The 18,922-nt window shown below is 31.2% G+C and overlaps 1 protein-coding gene and 1 long non-coding RNA gene across 3 annotated transcripts; both read left to right on the forward strand.

Moving 5' to 3' along the window:
• Positions 1-39: 39 nt before the first annotated feature.
• LOC127738407 (putative serine protease K12H4.7) lies at positions 40-14,306 on the forward strand. The gene is made up of 10 exons (XM_052249647.1): positions 40-303; positions 3,228-3,409; positions 5,787-5,923; positions 8,726-8,821; positions 9,744-9,879; positions 10,435-10,549; positions 11,345-11,546; positions 12,273-12,363; positions 12,661-12,872; positions 13,915-14,306. Exons 1-10 carry the CDS (start codon positions 82-84, stop codon positions 14,022-14,024), a joined length of 1,503 nt encoding a protein of 500 aa, XP_052105607.1. The 5' UTR covers positions 40-81; the 3' UTR covers positions 14,025-14,306.
• A 1,698-nt stretch (positions 14,307-16,004) lies between these two features.
• Positions 16,005-18,440, forward strand: LOC127738426 (uncharacterized). Of its 2 annotated transcripts, none has more exons than XR_008000037.1 (3): positions 16,005-16,618; positions 17,456-17,629; positions 18,065-18,440. It is a non-coding gene; the product is annotated as an uncharacterized LOC127738426 (long non-coding RNA). The 2 variants fall into 2 exon arrangements; XR_008000038.1 differs by lacking the exon at positions 16,005-16,618 and adding an exon at positions 16,625-17,261.
• Positions 18,441-18,922: the final 482 nt, after the last annotated feature.

Here is an 18,922-nt window from a genome sequence, read left to right on the forward strand (position 1 = left end):
TTGTTGCAGCCTCGAATCGCACGATAAATCTAGAGGACTAATCATGTGTTTGAGGTCACAAGCATCACATGACCCTTCAAAATGGTAGTCGTTCCAAAAGTTTTACCGGTTACTTTATTTCTTGCATTTGTGCTTTCTTTAAGTGTAAATGCAGGCATTCCTAAAATTCTTCGAGGGCGACCAAAAGGTGGTATGCTTGGAGTACCAAAATGGCATGGAAAGAAAGAAGAATTGCCTCCTGACATGTGGCTGAAACAAAAATTGGACCATTCTAATGATGCTGATACATCATACTGGGAACAAGTATGTACCATTGAATATTTAAAATAATTTTCATTTTACTTACTCGTCTAAATTATGTGGTTACTTACTGGGGTAACCTGTTAAACATGTTATTTTTTTTTTAAAGTTTAAAAAAAGTTATTGATATATAATTACCTTTTTATTTTAAAGGTGTACCAAATTATAAAATACATGTATATGCTGTATACACAATGTATTAAATTTTCAAAAGAAATTAGACATCTCTTCCAAACAGAATTTCAGAACGCCATTGATTTGGTCAAGGATTTGTATAGTGAGACTCACTATACAAATCCTTGATTTGGTGTACACTCAGATGCATTTTATAAAATTTCAAGCCAACAAGGCAGCTACCATATTTCAACATCAGTTTAAGGTAGCAATACACAGGTAGGAATTTAGTTTCACATTTTGGCCACAGTGAGTTTTTTAAATATGAAAGTTATTGTGCAATAAAATTAATTTTTAGAATGCTGAGGAATAATGTAGCCTTCAACACATTTATTTAAAAACCAGTTGTTGGCATGACACGGGTTATGTTCTTCTCATATATGTTATGATGGTATGATACTAAACCCCTAACGGGAAGGATTGTGCCTGATATTCATATGATGAAGACATAATCTTTCAATCAGTTTAATTGAAGTCTGGAGCTGGCATGTCAGTTAACTGCTAGTAGTCTGTTGTTATTTATGTATTATTGTCATTTTGTTTATTTTCTTTGGTTACATCTTCTGACATCAGACTCGGACTTCTCTTGAACTGAATTTTAATGTGCGTATTGTTATGCGTTTACTTTTCTACATTGGCTAGAGGTATAGGGGGAGGGTTGAGATCTCATAAACATGTTTAACCCCGCTGCATTTTTGCGCCTGTCCCAAGTCAGGAGCCTCTAGCCTTTGTTAGTCTTGTATTATTTTTAATTTTAGTTTCTTGTGTACAATTTGGAGTTTAGTATGGCATTCATTATCACTGAACTAGTATATATATTTGTTTAGGGGCCAGCTGAAGGACGCCTCCGGGTGCAGGAATTTCTCGCTGCATTGAAGACCTGTTGGTGGCCTTCTGCTGTTGTCTGTTCTGTGGTCGGGTTGTTGTCTCTTTGACACATTCCCCATTTCCATTCTCAATTTTATTCAAAGTGAGTTTATATGAACATCAAGATTATTTTTTGCATGTTGTTTTATAGGCCATTTAATGAATGGCTATTATTTATTTGAATTTATTGAACCATAAAATCAATTTTTGACTTTTATGGTTCAATAAATTCAAAATAAATAATAGCCATTCATTATAAATAAATTTCTATCAAAAATAAGGCTCAAAGAGCTTTTTATATTATTTATATTGACAATAACAACGTACACACATGTTGGCGTATGAATACACAACGTCAGAGTGGGCGTGTCGCCATAAAAATTGACAACATTGAAAATAAAAGTAATACTTTTAACCAATCAGAAGACAGTAAATACACCAAATTATTTATTTTCTGTTTGACAGTCCATATTTTCACATCTGTACCATCCATAGGTAATGTAGGTCCAGAAATTATTGCATTATTTTTCAACAAATTTTTTACATTCAAACTTTTCAATTCAATTTTATGGAAAAATGAAGTGAAATGCATAATTATGCTTTTTATTTAATCTCTTGATAGATTAATGTCAATGGTTTCAGAAAATGTATCCCTCAAATCGATTGAAATTCTACTTTGGACCTAATTTTGGGGACATTTGTGACATTTTCACCCCCCTTTTTGCAATTTTTTTGTGTCAAATAAATATAGATTGTAGCCATGGTTACACCAAAAAGAGATTTTATTTCATCATTTTAACTATTGGAAATCAAATCCATGGATGATGCTGTTTCCATTAATATGCACATACATGTACATGACACAAACAGTAACCCTGATTAGTTAGATAGCAAGGGAAAAAGGATGGTAAAAAATTATGAGTGTCAATTTTAATTTTTTTCCTAACTGTGTATTGCTACCTAAACACAACTTACATCGTCATGATAGTAAACACGTCAAATGAAAAGACAAGCTTTTCCTGAGTTGTCATGGACAGAGAATCAGATAAAAATAGATTTAGGTATTATGATGAAACTGTGATCAGTTCCTCAAAAAATCTAACAACAAAAGTTAATAGTAAGTCATGAACAATTCAGTATACTTACGATCAACTTTAGTTGTAAGATTTTTTATGAAACTGATCACTAATTATTGAGCCAAAGAAATTAAGTCGTAACTTTGTTGCAAAGTCAACATCACAATCATCAGCTGATTGAACTCATAACTTTGGAAGAACTGTGAGATTTTGGTAATTGCCACTAAAAAAATAACTTAAACAGTTGACACATACAGTAATGGTTTATTGCAGACAAAAGAAATTGTCCTGAATTAAGATGATCCAATGTATTACACAAATTGACAGTTAATTAAATCTTAGTCTGACTCTGATGTTATGGAAAAATGAAAAACAAAATGAAATCTGTGATGTTGAAAAGTTCGCCTTTTGCGCTCAATTTTAAAAATGTAAAAGATTTCCATAAAAAAATGGTAGTAAAACTCAAAATTGAAAACTTTAATCTGTGTGTACAACTATATTATGTGATATATTTATATATAAAAAGAAATACTATTTTATACATATCTTTGTTTGTATTTAACACACATTTTATTTTCATTTACTTTCTCCTTTGATTTGTTTATTAAAGGTGTATTTTCTTTATGTGTGTTACAATTACCTTTAAGTAATTTTGGAAGGTAAAATTATTTAAAAATTAATCAGTAAATTACAAGATATGAAAAATGATTATTTGTCTCAAAACAAACTGCATCATGTGCATTATTTTATTAATTCACTTTTCATTTTCTTTTAATCAAATTCCTAATGCTGAATATCCCATATTTACAGAGATATTTTGTCAATGATACCTTCTACAAAGATGGTGGTCCTATTTTCATTATGATTGGAGGTGAAGGTACAGCAGACCCCATCTGGATGGTGGAAGGGATGTGGATAGAATATGCAAAAAGTCATAATGCAATGTGTTTCCAGTTAGAACACAGATATTATGGTAAAAGTCATCCTACTAAGTAAGTTTCTCATATAATTGCCTAAGTTCTAGAAATAGATGCCAAAATTCATTCAGAAATCAGACTTGGAACAATCCAAATCTTAGTAGTATAAATTTATTATGTCCAGTACCAACAGGGTAGAAAGGGATGATAACCAAAGTGCTTGAAATCAGCTTTTAGTTTTAATTTTTGTCTCGCCTTGACGGAGTCAAAAAGCGAGACATAGGTATGCAGCGTCGTCAACAATGTATTAGTTTGTGATTAGGTCTAGTTTATGGTGAACCACTAGTGGTAGGTCAATCATATTTGGTATGCAGTTGTATTAGCATTGGCACATCTCATTTCCATGGAGATTATTTGGCCCTGCCCCCTCAGTCATGGTCTATTGACTTTGAAACTTTTAAAATTCCTTATTTTACATGTATTAGTTTGTGATTAGGTCAGTTTATGGGGAACCACTAGTGGTAGGTCAATGATATTTGGTATGCAGTTGTATAAGCATTGGCATATCTCATTTCCATGGAGATTATTTGGCTCCGCCCCCTTAGTCATGGTCTATTGACTGAAAATTTTGCTAAGTTAACATGTATTAGTTTGTGATTAGGTCAGTTCAAGGGGAACCATTTAGGGTAGGCAAATGTTAATTGGTATTCAGTTGTATAAGCATTAGCACATCTCATTACCATGGAGAATATTTGGCCCCGCCCCCTCAGTCATGGTCTATTGACTTAAAAACTTTTGCTTAGTTTACATGTATTAGTTTCTGATTAGATCAGTTTAAGATGAACTGCTAATGTTAAGTCAATGATATTTGGTATGCAAATTTATTGGCATTTGCAAGTATCGTTTCCATGGAGATTATATAGCCCCACCCCCTCTTCATGGTTTATTGACTTGAAACTTTTACATAGTTTACAAGTTAATGTTTGTATTTAGGTTTGTTTAAAGGGAACGACTTATAATAAGTCAATGGTATTTGGTATGCAGTTGTATTAGCTTTGGCACATCTCATTTACATGGAGATTGTTTAGCCATGTACCTTAGTCATGGTTCATTGACTTTGAATATTGCATAACTTATGAAACATGTTAAAGTATTGCTATTTTAATTTCAACAATTGCATAATCAAAATTACAAAAGGGCAAGACATATCTCTGTGATAACAGTTTATTACTACTTTTCATCTGATGATCAAATGTTTCCAAACCATACATATCTCGTTTGAACACAGCTACATGTCTGACTATCCTACTTGTAATATGATAAACTCTGTTTACATGTTGACAATATTATAATAAGACTAGTTGGAGAAAAAAAGTACACACATCTTGTTGTTCTTTTCACCAAAACAATCTTTTTACATGTACTGAAATATTGATGACCTATAAGTATTTTTATGCCCCACCTATGATAGTAGAGGGGCATTATGTTTTTCCGTCTGTGCATAAGTTCGTTCGTCTGTCCATCCGTTCGTCCGTCTGTCTGTCCCGCTTCAGATTTAAGTTTTTGGTCAAGGTAGTTTTTGATGAAGTTGAATTCAAATCAACTTGAAACTTAGTACAAATGTACCTATGATATGATCTTTTTAATTTTAATGCCAATTAATTAGAGTTTTGACCCCAATTTCACGGTCCACTGAACATAGAAAATGATAGTGCGATTGAGGCATCCGTGTACTATGGACACATTCTTGTTTCTCATAATATTTTTTGAAACAGTTGCTGGTCTTTTTATTGGTCACATTGCTAAGTAAAGAATAAGTAAACTATTTGGTTTTTTTTGTATATTTTTTCTGTTATTGGTTACCATAAGGGATAAATAAACTCACCATAGATACCAGGATTGAAATTTTGTATTTACGCCAGACGCACGTTTCATCTACAAAAGACTCATCAGTGACGCTCAAATAATTTATTGTAATGGAATAAGATATAATAAGAAAATAGGTCATTTTGAAAGTTTTAATTTAAATATCATAAAAGTTGTTTTCTACATACTTTTTTTTAATTGCTGTGAAAAAAATGAACAAAGCATAAAAAGAGTGAGATATCACCATGGAGAAGTAATTCATGAAAGCGATTAAGAAAAAAGAAAGATTTTTTAAAGAAGAATGATATGGCCTCATGTTAGGTAAAATTTAACATTGTGCATGTTGTATAAAATGTATTTTTTTAAATTTCCTTGATTGTTTTAGTCTGTATGTGTATGTATGTTTGATTTATTATACCATACATGTTTTATGGAAGTTTACACCATTCAAGCGCTGTATGACTTGGCATCTAATTTTCTAATTATCCACAGATTTAAAAATGGTAATCCTTTTCACTTAAATCCTTCATCAGCTTCTTTTGAATTATAAATTATAAATATTATAAATAATAGTGTATAATTTCAGAGATACAAGTGTAGAGAACCTGCGCTACCTAAGCAGTGAGCAGGCCTTGGCAGATTTAGCCTTTTTCATAAGATATGCCAGAGATAAATATCAGCTGTATCATAACAAGCTTATAACATTTGGTGGATCTTATCCAGGTTAAGTATACTGTATTATTTCATTATGCAATTCTAAGGAAATAATTTTAAAGAAGAGTCAATATATTTTCAGTGGACATGCTAAACTGGTAGCATAATAACATGATAGTGTTATGTTATAAAATTATGAAAAATAGAACAAAGGAGAAGTCATGTTTCACCCTTTTGATATAAATTGAAAGAGAATTTGTTGTGCTTGTCGAAATTTATTCATTCTTGTTGTGGAATTTGAAAAATACTTTATAAATTGTTCTTTTCTGTATTCTTCAGAATTTTCTGTCTTAATTAAGACTGTAAGCTTAAGTTCCTGTACTACCATAGACAACTAATATCACCCTGCCGTTCTAGTAAGACCCTCATTGCTTTAATATAGCTTCAAGTGATTGTTCACAACAGACAAATGGAATAGATTACCAGGTTATTTGGTAAACAGAAATCTTTCCCATGTTTTTTTTTAATTTTATGTAAAAATTGTGACAAATAGGTATCAAAAAAATTGATAAGTTGTAACAATTCTGAACATTGAATCACTACACACACATGAAAAAAACGAAAGGAAAGGTAAAGTGCTTTTATTGGTGTTCTTCATGTCAAAGTCGCAGTGAGGCCTTCAGCATCGACCAAAGACTCTCAACTTATTGTAAGTTCATGACATCCCCTGGCACAAGTTTGAGCAGAATTCTTGTGGGGGTAATATCAACAATTTATGATTTAAACCTCGTAAAAAAGATCTCACAATCTTTCAGTCAAATACAGAAACAATACTTATAGAATAACTAATCGAAGAATTCAATTAGAGAAAAATATTCAGCCAGTGACCGAAAAACACATTAATTCACGAATGCGCGTAGTGCATGAGTTAATTATCAGTGTTGTTCGGTCACGAGTTGAATATTTTTCTTTCGATATTTGAATTCTTTGATTAGTTATTCTATAAGTATTGTTTCTGTATTTGACTGAAAGATTGTGAGATCTTTTTTACGAGATTCAAATCATAAATTGTTGACATTACCCCACAAGAATTCTGCTCAAACTTGTTATTCTTTTTATTACATTGGCAAATGGCTTTTTTTTATGAAATTAAAGTAGAAAATGTAAGGAACTATATCTTGTTCTACGCATTCACAATTTGTTTTGATCCGACGTTATCGACGTCTTGACAACGCCTATTGTTGTATGACGTCAGAGGAGTGAAATAACCACGTTTATTTCACATGTGAAATTATCGGTTTTTATTTCACTGGGAAATCAATGTAATTCATTGCAACCAATGTAATAAAAACATTTAGACAACCATATGTTCCATCACAAAACTTGTTGAGATAATAAATAATCAGGAAACTACTTGTGAATAGGGCAAATGATTTGGATATTCTGCATATTAAAGTTTGTTTTCTTGAGCCTTGCTATGATTTATTTCTAGCTATATTATTTAGTTATTTAAGTAAGAATAGAAGATGTTTACCAAGTCACACTTCAAAGGGTCATTAAAACTATGACAGACTGAAATATTTTTAAGTGTGGACAAGTATTAAATTGAATATGATAATTGGTTGCATATGTATATTTTTTATAAGCCCGTTTACGGGACGTATTATGGTATACCATTGACCGTCTGTCCGTCCGTCCGTCTGTCTGTCCGTCGTCAACATGTTGGATATTAACTCAAAAACGCTTTCACCAATATGCATGAAACTTTATTGAATTGTTTATATCTATTGACGTGAGCTCCCTTTCGTTTTTTTTTATAAATTTCAGATTTACCGTTTCCGAGTTTTGGGGTTTTATTCATTAAAAAAGGGGGGATTTTCCAGTTTTCCGACAATAACTCAAGAATGCTTTCACCAACTTGCAAGAAATTTTGGTGAATTGTTTATATCTATTGACATGAGCTCCCTTTCGATTTTTATGAATTTTAGATTTTACGTTTCCGAGTTACAGGGTTTTAATCATAAAAAAAGGGGGATTTTCCATTTTTCTGACAATAACTAAAAAATGCTTTCAGCAGTTCTAATGAAACTTTGGTGAATTGTTTATATCTACTGATGTAAGCTCCCTTTAGAATTTTATAAAGTTTAGATTTTACATTTCTGAGTTATAGGGTTTTATTCATTAAAAAAGGGGGGATTTTCCAGTTTTTCGACAATAACTCAAAAATGCTTTCATCAGTTCTCATGAAACTTTGGTGAATTATTAATAGCTATTGATGTAATCTCCCTATTGATTTTCATAAATTTCAAATATGACATTGAGAAGAAATTGAACTTTATTTGTTTATAGTCTGACAACAGATTTACTTAGTATTGCGCAACAGCACAGTGTATTGCACAACAACAAGAAATCTTTAATTGAATATAAATTCAATTCATATAACCAATTTCAAGTTCTTTGACTACATTTATTCAGAAACCTTTAATATGTCAAATATTTAATTACAATCCAAATTCAGACCCGTGTATCAAGCTTGAATATTGTGTCCATTTTTGCCCCAACTGTGTAGGGTTGGACCTCTGCGGGCGTATCCAGCTGCGCTTAGCGAAGCAGTTTATTATTTTTTACTCTTCCAATAAATCTGTCCATTTAATTTTTTACTAATTCTGTATTAGTGGTTGTATAATAATGAACAAACAAACAATGAAAACAAATAAAAACAACCAGTGAAAATTTTCAATATTTTAACTGGATGCAAAATAACAGGCAATGAATAGTTTTTTCCCATTTAAATGATACTACGCAGTAAAGTGAAAGTGAAAACTGACGAAGAAGATTTTGTGATCATAAATGATTTTTTTTATATTTCAGGTTCCCTGTCTGCCTGGTTTAGAGTAAAATATCCACATTTAGTCAATGGTGCAGTTGCTACCAGTGCTCCAATATCTGCTGTTTTAAATTTTGTTGGTAAGAACATAGCTTTAGTTTCAAATGAAATGGATTTATGATAAATAAGATTGATTTTTTTTTAAGGAAACAAAAAAAAAATTGTATACTACAAAAATTCAAGTCTCTTCCATTTTACATGTAAAATCATTGCCATATTCATCTGTAATTTAGGTCCAAGAGTTGAGTGAACAGCTTGAAACAATAAGGAAAAATGCAACCTGAGCAAACTTTAATAAAATATATTTGAATACAGGAAATGTATTTTTTGCAATGAAGAATGAACCCTCATTTGATAAAAAAAACAATGTCCATGTTTATTATAAGATATTGCCTTATAAATTAAATTTTTTCCGTCTTTGGACAATAGAATAAAAACATCATAATAATATGATGGAAATGAAAATATGAACTAGATATAATAGAACATATTAAATTGCGAGAATTTCAAGAACCACTTACAATCTACTGAAAAAATTATATCTTCCTAAAGAACTACATTTATGCACCAATATGCAATAATGGTATACCAAGTTTTCCCCCCACCACCATACCTTAAGGGAGCTACCATTTGATTTTTATGGGGGGCTAGGATGAAATTTGAAAAAAAAGGCAGGACAGGAGTTTTGAGTAAAAAAAAGGCAGGATGAGCAACTTGGCAAAAAAAAAAGGCAGGATGACAATTTTATGTAAAAAAAGTCAGGATAAACTAATAAAAAAAAAGGCAGGACCGAATAGAGTGAAAAATAAAAAGGCAGGACAGAGATTACAACTAAAAAAAAATGCAGGACAAAATTTTTCATCCTAGCCCCCCCATAAAAATCAAATGGTAGCTCCCTATTATGCAGAACTAAAAAATGTTGAAATTATAAAAACAACCATTCCATTCTATCCACCAATGCTTTAGATCACTTTGATTTAAGTTGCCTTGTATTTTTTGCAGAATATTTAGATGTAGTATCTAAAGCTTTAGACACAACTGGACCAATATGTAAAAAGATGGTTCAAACAGCACACATGACAGTTGGCAAACTGCTTCAGACAGACTCAGGAAGAAAGCAACTAAAAAAAATGTTCAAGTTTGTATTTCATTTTATGTGTCAATGTTTTGCTGATGCAGCCAAAGTATATGAATTTTGCTCATCTTACCTGCCTTAAAAAATAAGTGTGAGCTGTTGTATTGGCAATAGTCAGCCCTTTTTATTGACTTTTTCATACTCCTTTGAAATGCCTTGAGATGATTGCAAGACTCGAAAAGGGTAATGTAGCTAAGAACCTTCATTAAGAAATTCATTTTGTATGTTTAAAAAACTCGCTTTAATGCCAAATGCTGTTCAAGATTCTGATTGAAATGTTTCAAAATATTTTTGACCAAGCCAGCTGTCAGATCTTTTCTAGATATACAGCTATAGGAATATAATATGTCGTTTTATATTGATAGCATTACAGTATTCCATTATTGAAAATCACATTTCTTTATTCATTTTTAGCCAAATTTAGCCAGAGAGAATTTTTCAATTGTACCTCACATTATTTTGGTTAGATAAAATATATTATTTACTTTCTTTACACCTGTGCAACTTCACATGTTTCTTTTGTTCTCAGTTTTCAAGAAAATGTTTACTATTTTATAGGTTGTGTGATGATATTGATATTGCTAATACCCAGGATGTAGCTAACTTATATTCTAATTTGGCTGGTAACTTTGAAGGTGTTGTACAGTACAATAAGGATAACAGGGCTTTTGAGGTTTGTTTCACTTCATATAGATATCAAAGATAAATAGCTGCTTATTCACAACTTTGCATTTTTTCATTTAATAATCAGGGGCTGATCCAGGGTTCATGGAAATTGGAACCAGAGTCATAGCCAGGCATTTTTAAAAACAATTTTATGCAAAAAAAGGTTGTTTTTTTTCGATCAAAAAAGGGTGGGTATACCCCTCTACATCCGAAACTGAATCTACCACTGATATAGCAAATGGAATAACATGGTTCTACTACATATTGATACTGACAAGTTAATAAATTGTGTTTCTTCTGTCAATTTCAAAAATGGCAGGGTGAACTTTTTCATCTAACGGTATATGTAATATAGTTTGTCAGTAATCATAGAAATAATAAATATAACCCATACATATTCGGAGGCAGTTGAGTGACTAACATTTACTCTTTCCATTTTTTACTCTTAGCAATATATAACAACCTGTTTGTTGTCTGAATATATATTGATGTTCACATTATATAGTTTGTTAAATTTACCTCAATGTCAGTTAACATCTCTAAGAACTTTGAATATAAAGGGTTTTTTTTTTTAAACAGAATTCCAAACTTAATCAATATCAAGTTGAAAGGTGCTGCCACTAATTGTTACTGTAATTTTAGAAAAGAACACTCAAACAACGCTTTTATTTTTTTTTCTCTTGAAACTTCAAATTGTTCTGTGCAGCTTTAAAAAGGATATAGTTTGTTTATCCACATGTAGAAAAGAGCTATAAACACATTGGATATTCTTTATAATATTAAAGTATAACTCTGTTTACAGGGTGCAGTTGGGACCAATATAACTGTTGATACATTGTGTAACATAATGGAAGATGTTGGCCGTGGGGATCCTATTGATAGATATGCAGCTGTTAACTCTTTGATGTTGACTACATATTCAGAAAAATGTATGGATTTTTCTTACAAAAAAATGATAGATGATCTAACCAAAACTGACTGGAACAGTAGTGCTGCAGAAGGCGGTAAGAAACAAATATATGTATAACTTCTCATATTTAAAATGTTCATGTTTTTATTCTGTTTTTCCCCATCTTTTAGTTTTCAATTTACCAATAGAAAGGGTCATATAAGCTTTGCCATTACTTGGCATAAGTTTTTTCATTCAAATTTTCTTATTCTCTGAAACCCCTGCTCATAACTTGCTTACAGGGCCTCTTTTAAGAAATGTCTATTTGATCTATTATCCTTTGACCAACCAGTATGGCAATCATAAGTATGGCAATTGAATTTTGGGGTACAATGTTTATGAGAGAAAATTTTGTTCAGGACCTTTCTGATCCAACAGTTTTAGAATAGAATTTGCTGTTTTATCAATCCTGAAACTCTCCACTTGAGAACAAGTTTTTAAATGGCATATTGATTATATTCTGGTGAGAAAATATACAATTACAGAAAAATGTTTAGATATAACAAATTTTTGATTTGAAGATACTTTAACGAAAAACTTCCAAGCTAATTTTAAAATAAAGATGTGGCATGTTGTATAATGAGTATGAGAAGAAAAAAGAAAAATACTATACAATGTTTTATTTTGCCTGCTTCTTTTAGCCTTTCAATTTTTTGGCTGCAATTAATATTGCAAAGACAATATGTGCTAATTATATATAATGTTAGAGATTGGAAATTTGTGAATGTCATATCTGCTTATATCATTTTAGTTTTTTATTCTCAATTTTAACTCTTTCCAGGACGTCAGTGGATGTATCAGACCTGTACAGAATTTGGATTTTATCAGACTTCAGATCTGAAAGATCAACCATTTACAGGTTTTCCTTTGAAGTAAGCCACTTTCATATCAAATTTATACTATAAAAATACAGAATAAATGTTGCAAAAAAAAAGAAAGTATTTTGAACATGGCTTTGGCGTTTAATGGAAGAGATGTCTAGGAATAAAACTGATGTGTTAGAAATCAAATATGTTTTACAAAGTTAGATGTTATCTACTCCAAATAATAGAAAAAAGGGAAAACCTCTTTTCAATGATGAATGTAGCCCAGAATGAACCCAATGTCTCATATTTAACATATGGACTTGTTTAAAGCAGCAACAAAATACTTTTGATTTCTACTTTCAGTTTCTCTATTCAGCAGTGTATTGATATATTTGGAGCCAAATTTAATGCTGATTTAATACAGAAAGGAATCAACAGGACAAACACTAATTATGGAGCATATGCCATGAAACCTACAAAAGTTGTCTTCCCTAATGGTTCTATAGATCCATGGCATGCTCTTAGTTTTACTACAACCAGTGCAGATCAAAATTTCACTACTATTTATATTGACGGTAAGTTATTTTTGCCTACATTTCTTGATAAGGAATCATTCTTTTCTTCTAAAATATCAAAAGCCATGGTGTATCTATCTACTCAGAACTTGCTAGCCTTACAATTGAAAAAAATATAAATTTAGAGGTTGCCAAAGTATTTGAAATTTGATCTTACATGATTATTTGCTATTGTGGTAAAGTCATTCCTATAGAATTCCTGTAAAATTACTGAAAATGAATGCATGAAAAAAACTCATAAGCTTTTTAAAGCATCTATAAAAACTGATATCCTTTTTTATGTCGCCTATATAAGTCATGTTTTTGTCTTTTCAGATGACACCATTGTGTATCTAACAATATAATCTCTTACTGACTGTCACACCCTTCAATCATATTTGCATAAATTTGAACAGTTGGAGCAAGAATGGTTTATGTCATTTAACCCAGACAAATGTGAAATCGTCCACTTTACTAGTAAACAAAACCCATTATTTTTTTTATATACATGTACACTACATGATCATATACTAAAATCAACAGATAAAGCAAAATATCTTGGCATTACCATCACAAAATGATCTTAAGTGGAATAAGATGAGGCATAAATAACATTTAAAATAATACAAATCCTTACCATTTATCAAAAGGAATGTAATGAGCAACAGCATGAAAACTAAAAGTAAAGGGGCAATTATATATGGTGTATAGAATATTTGTTGGGATCACATGTCTGTCTGACGGGTGATCTGGACCTCAATTTAATGGTTTCATTGTCATAACTTTTTCACTATTAGGTCACTTTCTTAGAAACTATAAGTAGTAGGTCAATATTTTTGTAAGTTATTTCTTTTTGAAAAGTTTTATCTAACCTTGCAGTCATTTTTATAGATCATTGTTTATGTTAAGTTTTGTGATGCATGTATTATTAAAGACCTTAATAAGAATCACTTTCAACATGATATTTACTCTTTGACAGATAAACCTGTAAAATAATAGTACAGATTATTTTTAATGTTTTTATATTGTTCTCTTTTATTCACAATGATTTGATATTATATAGGTACAGCCCACTGTGCTAACATGTATCCATCTACCCCTGCGGATCCACCACAACTTACTGAGGCAAGAAAAACAATAGATACTTTGATTGGTCAATGGCTTACTACATGACAACTCAATGACAGCGATGCATAAAATATGATACACATGGTATAACAATATATATAGCAGAGATGAATTTGAGAATTGTATGCAGTTCTCAGCTAGGATCACAGTTAAGAGATGATAGTCAAAAGAGATCAGGGATTATGTAAAAGATTTTGTATAGTATACATTATATGCATTTTGATAACACTTGCCAATTCTTATTTCTACCTGAATGTTTATTCTTACATCTATATTTATATAATTCTCAATTGTTTTTGTTGATTAAAATATTTTCATGTAAACTAACATCACTATTTGTTTTTTTACAAGCCATAGCCATTAACTAACCTTACATTGAAAATAAACCAGTCACCAAAGTTTCATGAAAACTACTCAAAGCATTTTTGAGTTATTGTCCGAAAACTGGAAAATCCCCCCTTTTTTATGAATAAAATCTAATAACTCGGAAACGTAAAATCTAAAATTTATGAAAATCAAAAGGGAGCTTATGTCAATAGATATAAACAATTCACCAAAGTTTCATGAAAATTGATTGAAGCGTTTTTGAGTAATTGTCGACATGTTGACGACGGACAGACAATGGTATACATGTACAATAATACACCCCTTAAACGGTTTTACAAATGGACATGGTAAGGATGTACATGAGACAACAATGTCATGAGGGAATTTTTTAATGTTGATTGCTTAACATCCAGTGTTAAATATTTAGTTAATGTTAGGACCAAAAAAAATTAACAATAAATACAATAGGTAGGTCCTATAATAGTGGCCTTACCGAGATGATGGTCTGGAAATTTGGACTGCCACTGGAAAATGAGGGTTTATTTGATAGAGACAGAAATTTTGCCTTCCAACAGATTACCTATGGAGCCCCAAAACAGTTGTTGCAAGGGTTTTTATAGTGCAGAGAGCATGACAGTCTCTCTACACAAGGCATCTGATTTAACGTCCCCATTTTGACAGAAAGTGGTTTGGTATGAATACATCCCACACAGCCAAATGTACGCCCCACTTTGGCAAGAGTTTTACTGTTGGTTGGAAGAAGACCAAGAATGACCATATTTCTATTCTCCAGTTACCCTTGGGGGTTATGTCATGATGGAATTGAAAATATCTAATATATCAAAGGAACACTGCTTTAATGCTATTTATATGCCTCACCTACAATAGTATGAGAAGCATTATGTATTTTGGTCTGTGTGTCTGTCTGTCCCGTATCAGGTTTAAGTTTTGGTAAAGGTAGTAAAACATGAAGTTGTGGTTACATCAACTTGAAACTTAATACACATGTTCATTATGAATTGAACTTTCTAAAATATAATCCAAATATCAGGGTTTTGCTGAATATAGAAATGTGATAGTGCTGGCAAAAGCATAGTGTCCTCTGGACATATGTTCTTGTTATCAATTATGTATCGTACTTAAACTAAAATTACAACTTTCTCTTGCTAAAGTAATCAGACAACTTTTGCTGTTCTGTGTAGGCCCTCTTTAATGCTTATACCCTTAACTGTTTTGCTTCTCAGAATTATAGTCATGAGTATACTTAAAAAATTTCTAGTTTAACAGAAAATTTTATTGCACCATTATCTTTCATCTTGATCATGATAGACATTATAACTATGAACTATTCATACACCTTACCTTAAACAAGATTAAGAAACCCCTAGCATCAATTTTCAGCTCTTTCCCAGTCAACAGACTAACAGTGGGCCAACGTTGGCAAATTGTCGGTCTGTTGGTCGACCGTTGGTGTTGGCTGCACAACATTGGCCCAACGTTGGCAAAGTGTCGGTCCGTTGGTCGACCATTGGTTGTTGGCTGCACAACATTGGCCCAACGTTGGCAAATTGTCGGTCCGTTAGTCGCACGTTGGTGTTGCCTGCACAACATTGGCCCAACGTTGGCCTGCTGTTGTAATTCCATATTATTATCTCATGTTGGTTATAAATAATCGGGCCAACGTTGGCATTACGTTAGTAGCAAAACAGGGCCGATATGAAATTTTGTTAATAAAAATTGATTATGAAATATTTTACGCTTTATTTCTCTTGGGAAGACGGATGATTTCGATTGCTGCATGCTTTATGAAAAGTTAATGTTATACCGAAAGGGTTCAACAACTGAAATTACATTTACAACTCTATGTTGGGCCAATGCTGGGCCAACGTTGATCCTATATTATACTCTATATATAAATCAGGTAAAATTTATACTGGAATATCATTACTGTAATAAAAAAAATATATCGTTAACATAGATTGCCTGGTTAAAAGTTTAAATTTATTGCAATCATTATTTATTATAACTTTATTCATTAAACTTGTGAAACATAATGATTTAGCAATTATATACAGAGTGATATTTGATACAGCCAGTCTGTTAATCAAGCACATTCTGATAAGGTTGACCATATGTTAGACAAATTTCAAAGATAGTTGCTATGGTAATTAAGTTTATAGGCAATCTGAATGTAATGGGATGGTCACTTTTGTGGTTATTTCCTGTTGTGTATTTGTAAGAAAGCAGTGAAACGAAGAAAACAAAAAGAGAAAATCATATTATCTGAGGTTCAAAGAAAAAGAAAGTGACATGTAAGTTATAACTTTAAAAATTCTGTTATATATACGATTGTGAATGACAAACATATATGTTTTTTTTTAATCTGAGGGATGTTGTTCAAAATTAAAACATATAATTTCTATCATTTTATAATGTTGATCTTGAAGTTTATACGTTTCTGGCGAAATATTTTCTAGATTTTGTTTAAACCATTTTAATCCTAAATAATCATGAAATATTTGCCACTGAACATTAGTATCATCAAACAAATTGTATATTGCTAATATTTTAATGTTTTATTTGTGAAATCTATAACGATTGCATTTATCACTATTACTGAAGTTAATGGAAAAAATCTGTCTTAAGATGTACCTTGTTCCGTAATGTTTCAGAAATGTGGTATAATGATTTCTACTTCATAGAAATATAAATGAATTTGTTAGTTTTATTATTTCTAAATCGCATGCAAACATATACGATATATTTGTGAAACCTGATCATATACACACTTGCATGTGTAACAGTGTTTTAGATATCAAATAGAGTATTTATTTATCAAATTCATTGCAAGAATGTTGTAATTTATATATAATTATACGGACTCGACTGAATTTAGTTTTTTGTCCTCGGCAAAACTTTTGCAAAAGAAAACGGATATTTGAATAGTTTGTAGGAGTAAATATCAGTCACAAAAAGCTGACGCTTAAAATATAAAAAAAAAAAAAAAAAAATAGGGGGGATGTAAAAAAAGACTATACCACACATAAGGATATTTATAAAAGAAAAAGACTATAAAGATTATTGTCTGAATTACTTGAAGTAGCTTTTCTTTTTAATATACAATTTTACATTTAAATATAAATTTATAGGTTAGATATTTGAGTACTACAGAAGACAAAATAATTCAGAGGGCAAAAGGAATAATACAGAGCTAGGAATAATAGAAATTATTGACAACATCCTGACTAGAAAATGCATGGGAATGGAGATGGGAAAAAATGCATTCTACCATTTGATAGCCCAGAATGAATAAGTTTAAGAAAGTAAGTTAACATAATAGCCATCATTTATGCTACATCGGATTCGAATTTCACAGATATATATGCATAAAATGTTTAATACTACCGTTAATGCTAGTGTATTTAGATTTGACTTTGTGTTTTTTTTCAACTAGTTTTATTTATTTACTTAGAACGTTTTTTGACAAAGTTTCCTGTATCCATTTCTTCACTCAATTGTCCTGCTTAACCTAGCTAGCGAGGTTAAGTCAAGCCATTATGGTAAAGCATGCAATATGCCTTTTGCCTTGGATTGTATAGGCTAGGGCAAATATCAAAAAAGAGTATTTTTTCTAACTATTGTAATGTACCAGGACACCAGAAACAATGCATTTTTTATCTCTTTGTTTATTTTTTAGGATTTAATATATTCTAAATATACATTCATTGAGTACTCATTTATTCATCACTTTATTACAGAGGTACATGTAGTGAAATAACTTTTATGAAGATATGCTAAACTGGATATTAAAAGGATGTAACATTAGACGGAGCCAGAAATAGTGACAAAACAAAGTGTAGCAGAAAACAAAAGTAACACTCTTGTGAATAAAAACCATGTTGGAATACAGAACTAGAAAAATAGCTGTATACAATGAATTATCAAACCGTCATACAGAGCTTGGATATTGCAACATAAACTGTAATGATATTATACAAATGGGATAAATGAATTATCATGAATAGACTTTAAAATTTTCATTCTATAGATCTGATTTAGCAACGTATAGATACAAAAAAGACTTTTTTTAAATTTGCTGGTTGTCTAGCTAATAATAAATTATATTTAATCATACCTTTGTATTTATATTATTTAAGAAAAATAGGTAACATGGATACGTTGATTAAGTTCATACAAATATGGGTATAAAATTCAGAAGTACAATTCCTGGAGAAAGATTGATTGGTTGTTGGTAACTGAAACGTCCATTGACAAATATTTCATGCATGTTCAGGAAGATTGAGAGAAAGTGGCAAAATACAAAATTTTCGGGTAGTATGTAAGACACAACATGGTATAGTGGATCTGTAAAACGCAATAATTGCAACATTTAAAAAAAGTATTACTTTCGCCATTTTGAACTGATGTAAGAACTAGGAATTATTGCAGTTGTTGCCTGGAAGGGATTTTAGTATCCTTCATATGGATAGGAAAGTTTACAGATTGAACCAACGGAGTGCCAACGTTTGTTAACAGTTTGTTTTACTACGTTGGCCCAACGTTTGTTCAACATCGGCAAGTATTATTCCATCATTGGACCAACGTTGGGCCAATGT

The sequence above is a fragment of the Mytilus californianus genome, unplaced genomic scaffold (genome assembly GCF_021869535.1).
Source record: "Mytilus californianus isolate M0D057914Y unplaced genomic scaffold, xbMytCali1.0.p SCAF_4, whole genome shotgun sequence".
Lineage (NCBI taxonomy): Eukaryota > Metazoa > Mollusca > Bivalvia > Mytilida > Mytilidae > Mytilus > Mytilus californianus.

Bases quoted from the DNA above. Each gene is read 5' to 3' on its own strand.
- LOC127738407 (XM_052249647.1), top strand. From the start codon at position 82: ATGGTAGTCGTTCCAAAAGTTTTACCGGTTACTTTATTTCTTGCATTT. The intron at 3,410-5,786 runs GTAAGTTTCTCA...GTATAATTTCAG, and splicing joins GGTAAAAGTCATCCTACTAA to AGATACAAGTGTAGAGAACC. The intron at 10,550-11,344 runs GTTTGTTTCACT...CTCTGTTTACAG, and splicing joins AGGATAACAGGGCTTTTGAG to GGTGCAGTTGGGACCAATAT.